This window comes from Phoca vitulina, unplaced genomic scaffold, assembly GCF_004348235.1.
Source record: "Phoca vitulina isolate PV1807 unplaced genomic scaffold, GSC_HSeal_1.0 scaffold40, whole genome shotgun sequence".
Taxonomy (NCBI): Eukaryota; Metazoa; Chordata; class Mammalia; order Carnivora; family Phocidae; genus Phoca; species Phoca vitulina.
Genome location: NW_022589743.1, coordinates 10,219,595 through 10,226,342, shown reverse-complemented (window position 1 = coordinate 10,226,342; position 6,748 = coordinate 10,219,595). Strand labels below are relative to the sequence as shown.

General features: G+C 49.3%; 1 protein-coding gene across 1 annotated transcript in view; it reads right to left on the bottom strand.

The window, feature by feature from the left end:
* Positions 1 to 214: 214 nt before the first annotated feature.
* The window catches only part of SCPEP1 (serine carboxypeptidase 1), a 29,873-nt gene continuing 23,339 nt past the window's right edge, over positions 215 to 6,748 (bottom strand). Inside the window, exons 12-13 of the mRNA XM_032429110.1 lie at positions 5,117 to 5,280; positions 215 to 1,579 (exon numbers count right to left, since the gene is read on the bottom strand). Of these exons, the coding sequence (XP_032285001.1) occupies positions 1,517 to 1,579; positions 5,117 to 5,280 (227 nt within the window). The 3' untranslated portion in view covers positions 215 to 1,516. The remainder of the gene's footprint in view (positions 1,580 to 5,116; positions 5,281 to 6,748) is intronic.

The window sequence follows — 6,748 nt, the reverse complement described above, 5'->3', positions numbered from 1 at the left end:
GCAAAAAAGGTTTGAGGAATCTGGAATTCACTGGAATCTGCCCATGTGGCCATCCTAATGTTCAAACTCAGATTCTTTCCCAACTAGTACCCTAACTTCCTTTTTTTTTTTTTAAATTAGGCTCTGCACCCAGCATGGGGCTTAAACTCAGACCCTAAGATCCAGAGTCACATACTCTACCAACTGAGCCAGCCAGGTGCCCCCTAACACCCTAACTTCTAATGAAAGAGACCCTGTGAGGTTGGGAATTCAAATGTGTTGTAATTCAATGCCAGAAGGACTCACAAGATTCGGTAAATAGTTATACTCGTGGCTAAATTTTCTTCCGGCAAAGGACACCCCGCAGAAGCAACAGGAAAACAATATGCACTGGTGGAGGATCCAACGGGATCCAGCATAAGCCTGTCATGTTTTTCCATGTCCAGGGGCACACAGGAATGCTTTCTCCCCAATAGCGAACCACAGGTAAGTGCGGGGTGCCTCTGCCCAAGAAGCCTGCTTCAGTCTCAGGTCCAAGGGGGATGGTCATGTAGACATAACCCACTATTTTTTTTTAAATTTAAATTCAATTAGCCAACATATAGCACATTATTAGTTTCAGATGCATAACCCACTATTAACACTCTCCTCACTGAGTTCCACAGGAAGACCCTGGGTTTGGTTTTAATAACTCAGCCCCACAACCACAAGACACAGTGTTTCTTTCAGGGGCATCATAGAAACTATGACATCCCTTCTGCAGACCGTGGGCTGCAAGTGAAAACTTAGAGGTCCTGCTTTTTAAATTAAAGAGATCATTTCAATTTTAAAGAGAAGTTATAATTCTTTGACTAAACCATTGTGCCTTTAGGAATTTGCTGTAAGAAAAGAAGAAGGATGTGTATAAAAATATAACTGTCAGGATGAATCACCAGAGCACTGTCTCTAGCAGACACACTAGACGTTGCTCACATGACACAGTTGCGCATTTGGTACATCCACAAAATGGAATGCTCAGCAGCTATTAAAAATGTTACAGGAGAACATTTATTGACATGAAGAGGCGTTTAGGACAAACTGATATGTGAGCCAGGTAGTCAAACAACATACAGTAATGATTCCATTTTTGTAAAAAATATATATGCATATATAGCAAAAAAAAAAGGCTTGCAAGGATGGACACTAAACTGATAACAGAGCTTGTCCCAGGGAAGGGAGGAAAAGGGTGTTTATTTTGTTTACCTGTATTTCTCTTTTTTTCCCCCATACATCACATCATTTACTTTTGTCATACCAAAATGTCAACCTGTTTCAACTCTTCATTTTGATTAAAACAAATCCGTTGGAAAAAAATGGGGGTTTTTCAGAAGCAGAAATGATTTCCAAGTTGCCGTGGAGGCAGCGAGTCTGTTCTCTGGACACACGGGCAGGAACCTTCACGCGCGCAGGCAGCCGGGTTCGCGGGAGACCGGTGCTTCCCGGGTCCTCACTCTGGGCCCCTGAGCCCTAGGGCCAAGCAACTCACCGCCAGTCCATCCTACTCCTGCTGAGTCACCATCCTCATCATCTTCAGAGCCGTGTCCCCTTGGTCAGAAGGAACCTAGAACCAAACAGTATCCAAGTCCACACTCCGGGTTCTGGGTTCAGGGGCGACATCCTGAGACCCTGCTCCCAGGAGGAGTGCCGGCTCCACGACACAGCCTAGGAGGACATCTGCACCTGAATGCGCCCCTTACGGGAGGGTCCCATCTGAGAAATAACCCCTGCACAGGACAAAAACTCATCAGGTTGCAGGGGTCTAAAGCAGTCAGCATTTAGGAAAGAACCTGCTGTTCCATTTGGGGCTGATCTGTTGATTGATTGATTGATTGATTTTTAGAGAGAGAGAGAGTGAGCGCGAGTGGGGGGAGGGGTGGAGGGAGAGGGAGAGAGAGAATCCCAAGCAGACTCCCCACTGAGGGCAGAGCCCCACCCAAGGCTCAGTCCCATGACCCTGAGATCATGACCTGAGCCAAAATCAAGAGTCGGACACTTAACTGACTGAGCCCCCCAGGCGTCCCTGTTGATTTCCTTGGAAGACTTGTGCTTATGTTACCAGGACCTAGCCTGTTCAAGGAAGAGGGGAGATTCTAAACATTTTAAAGGATTCTCTGGGAATGGAGTACAAAGTAGACGGAAGCTAATAGCAAATCTGTCAACAGATACAACAAACGAACAAGATGCTTTGTTTGGGTGGCACCCCATTTTGGTATTATTGTTATTATTCAATTTTCTTTTGTTTTTCCTTTGAATTTTTCAGATAGGTTCCACACCCAGTGTGGGGCTCGAACTCATGACCCTGAGATCAAGAGTCACACGCTCTACTGCCTGAGCCAGCCAAAATTAGATTTTTCAAATAATTCCTTTATAAACCCCCTTCCCACACACCATCGGAAAGGGGAGGGACAGAGGCCTCAGTTTCTCCTCCACAAAGATGGGCGTCCAGTTGACGGCCATCAAGTTCTGAAAGCCCATGGGTCCATGATTCTCTATGGCACACTGCTGTCCCCAGTCCTCTTGCCCAGCAAGGTCCCCTGGAGCCACAGGCGCACACCAAAAAGACATTTCATCAACTAAAGGGGAAGTGGTTGGGGATAATTTAATACCAGTGTCCAGGAGCTATTTTAAGGCTGCCCCAACTGATGTCTTGGTTCTCTCCGTGACAAGCCAGAGGAAATGGGCCTGAACTCCAGGTTATGAGCAAGAGCATGTGCTCTCCTTCCCCTCCCCTTCCTCCTTCCCCTCCCACCTGCCCCTGCGGGGACCCTTCTCACAGCACTGTGCCCTAAGACTTCCTACTAGCTTCCTCCCTAGTTGATATTGAGGGTATTCAGAATACGTAAAGCCCTAACAGGGAGTTGCCTGGGCGGCTCAGTCGTTAAGCGTCTGCCTTCAGCTCAGGTCATGATCCCAGGGTCATGGGATCGAGCCCTGCATCGGGCTCCCTGCTCCAGGGGGAGTCTGCCTCTGCTCCTCCTTCTGCTCATGCGCGCACACACATGCTCTCTCTGTCTCTCCCTCTGTCTCTGTCTTCAATAAATAAATAAAATCTTAAAAAAAAAAAGCAAGCCCTAACAAAATGCCCTCCTAACCGTGGGTCCTGCTGCCTTGTTCATGGTCTCTTCAGATGAAGTTTCTGAAAAGGGCAGATTCCTATCCTTCCGGTTTCTGAGAGGAAGTTGCCTTCCCTCCCTCACTGCCCATTCATCTGCTGCACCCTTTCCGGGCTGGCTTCCAGGCCCGCCACTGCACCGAAAGCGCTTGCCACGAGCACTACGGATACCACTGTGCCCGAATCACTGCTGACACTTCGCTCCTTTATCTGAGTTGGTGGCAGCTTGCGACACCACCGGCCCCTGGTGACTGTGGATGCCCACGTCCCTGGTCTCCCTCCTTTTCTGGCTGCCCTCTCTCAAGTCTCATTTGTAGGTCCTTCTTTCACTTCCTGCCTTTTAAATACTGGTCCGTCCCTGGCCTTTTTCATATTCGACTCCCAAATCTCTCCAAGAGCAAAAATTTGACTCCGGATCATATATACACAGTGTATATATTCAGCTGCCTTATGAGCATCCTACATGGCGATTCTGCAGGCAAACAGGTACCATGTCCGGCCAGTTCTCCCTTCTGACACTATCAAATTCCTCTACTTCTCTCCCTCCTTGATTACTATAAGAGTATCTTAGAGGGGCGCCTGGGTGGCTCAGTCAGTTCAGCGTCTGCCTTCCTCTCTGGTCACGATCCCAGGGTCCTAGGATCGAGCCCCAAATCGGGCTCCGTGCTCAGCAGGGAGCCTGCTTCTCCTTCTCCCTCTGCCTGCCACTCCCCCGATTGTGCTCTCTCTGTCAAATAAATAAATAAAATCTTAAAAAAAAAAAGCACTTTAGATCGGCTATTTGCCCCAGTCTCATCCCCTGGGGGGGCACCCCATCAGTTGGGGCAGCAGACCAAACCTTTGTTGCTAGAATGCCTTTTCTTAGACAAATCTGGCAATTTCACTCCTTTGCTTTAAGACCCTCAATGCACGCCGTTGCTTTCGGGATACGTGTGAGCTCCCTAACAAGGTATCCCCAGCCTCATCTCTCCCCAGGGCCCCTCCTGAGGCTCCGTTGGACCTGCCCATGCTGTTTTTCTTGCTCCTACACCTCCTCCTTGCCTAGGTAATACCCCTAAGGAGTTGGTTTCTGGAGAGAGCACTTTAGTTCCTGCTGAAATCCCTCTTAGCATCTCCTCGGCCATCCAAGTAAACACACTATATGTGCTTGATGTACAAACTGAGCTTCAAGACCAGTTTTCTAGCCAGACCACCACCCCTCAGCCCCTTCTCTATGGAGATTCTGTCCTAAGCACCAGGGGGCCAAGCGGAGAGAGCCGCCCACAGGGCACCTTACCACCCCTCCCAGTGAATCTCCTCCAGGAAAGCACTGTCCTGGGAAGAAGAGAGAACCTGCATGTAAGTGGCCAGACCAAAGCCTAACCATGAGGGAAGCACCCGACCCCTCGGGCGCCTTTGCACGTGTGTTTACAGTGGATTTATCCCTCCAGAATCTCCCTCAGCCCATGGATAGCCACTCAGTCAACCTACGACCTAAGGGGAGACAGTGTGTTCGCTTAGCAAGTGCAGGAGCGAGACAACCTCATCTTTGCACACAAAGCCTCTTCCAAACTGGAAATCTGGAAGCTACTGCTGCTCGAACACTCCCCCTACCTTGTACCATGCCCTGCGACTCAGCTTTCCAGAGCGCTAACTTTGGCTTTCGGTCCCCGAAAATGTGAGGGAAAGACAATTTCTCCCTTCTTCCCCCAAGACAAATGATTAAGAGGAAAGTAACATTAAACTCATTTAAGCTAAAGAGTAAAAGACAGAGCCCAGCTTAACGCTCTCAGAAGGATTTAGTTTTAAATGAGGATCTCTAGATTCAAAGGACTGAAGCACTAATAGCAGGATTTCATTAGAGACCCGGAAACACTTCCCAAAACAAATCACTTCCTCTAAGGCCAGTCCGGGCAGTGCACTCAACGCATAATCAACTGCCTGCCCACGGCTTCACCCTCAGAGCAGCTAAGAGCCCACCACAAAGGCTGAGGGACGCGGCCTCACCATGTGCCCGGCTCTGAGGATCCAGTAGAAAGCCAGGTTCTTGTAGGACTTGATGAAAGCAGACGTTTCTGAAGACTTCGGGTCACTGTACATGGCCTTCCACTTCAGCTGGTTGAACTTGGGCAGCTCTGCCCACTTCAGTTTCCGCACCCAGGCCTCCTGACCTGGCGAGAGGGAAAGAGCAGGGCCTGGCATCAATAGCTGGGTGGGGTAGAAACAAAAATCTAGATCCCATCACTGCGCCGTTCCCAAACTGTGATGCGCACAGAACCCATCCCGAGATCCGCTTAAAATGCAAATTCAGAGTTGGTAGGTCTGGGTAGGGCCTGAGACTGCCTTTCCAGCAAACTCCCAGTGATGCCCAAGATACCTGGGAGAAACCTAAACGCTGAGAAGCCTGACTACTTCTGCCTCTGCCTTTCCCACCGCCGTATGCTCTGAAGCAAGGCAAGTGGGGACCTCTGGAGGTGGCAGGACTCTCCGGAGGACTGAGAGGTCTCAGGGTCGGAAGGTGCTAACGTGGATCACTGGGCAGGTCATGGAAGAAACACAGAACCCTTTCAAAGTGGCCTTAGTGCCCTTGGCTTACAAGTGGCGGAAATATTCAATCCCGCTGACCTCAAGAGGTGCGTCATACCTGTCAGACCGTGTGCCTCGATTTACCTGCTGGTTCTGAGAACCTGCCTCTCAGTCTTTATCTGGTTCTACTGAAAAAGAACCCCAAAGGCCATTTCCCCTGGGTCCTCAGGTTTAGAATCGGCAGGGTTTAGTTTCAATTCAGCTTGCAGAGCTTACCACCTACTGGGACAGTGACAAAGACTCAACTCACCAGTGCATTGACCCCATGGCCAGGAAAAGGTCTCCTTTTCTATTTGTGGTGGGAGTAGGTGTCATGCATTTCTTAATCATGCATAAGGGCCTCAATATCTGGCAGGCCCAGGCTTCTCTAAGGGGTCACCGTGATGAGGGCGCAGAAGGCTAGCTGAGGGCAAGCACAAACTGACAACCTGAAAACTGCCCCCTCTACCCCCAGGTGGGATCTGTGAGACATTCCTCAGGCACTCCCCGCTGCCCTAAAGCTAAGGGAAGGAAAAACAAATGTTTAACTAACAGAGATCACAGTCCAGCAAGACCAGCGCCTCCCTCAGTTTACAAATATCTTCATGATTTCCAAGAAAAAAGCATTCTTATCAATCACCTAACTTCCAGAAGGAAACTCCCAAGTGTCTTAATGTTAATGCTTTACTAGAGGGAGAAACCACCTTAACCTGACAATGGCAAGGCCTCCAGTATCTTGTAGGTCCTCTTTAGCGTACAAAAGTTCTTTTGAAAACCTCCCTTTTTCCTTACCCCCAACTCCAGAGTATATAATCAGTCACCCCTCATAACCCTGAAGTAGCAGCTCTTTCTGCCCACGGGTCCTGTCCCTGTGCTTTCATAAAACCACCGTTTTGCACCAAAGATGTCTCAAGAATTCTTTCTTGAAAAAAACAAAAAACAGGGCGCCTGGGTGACTCAGTTGGTTAAGCAACTGCCTTCGGCTCAGGTCATGATCCTGGAGTCCCTGGATCGAGTCCCGCATCGGGCTCCCTGCTCAGCAGGGAGTCTGCTTCTCCCTCTGCCCCTCCCTCT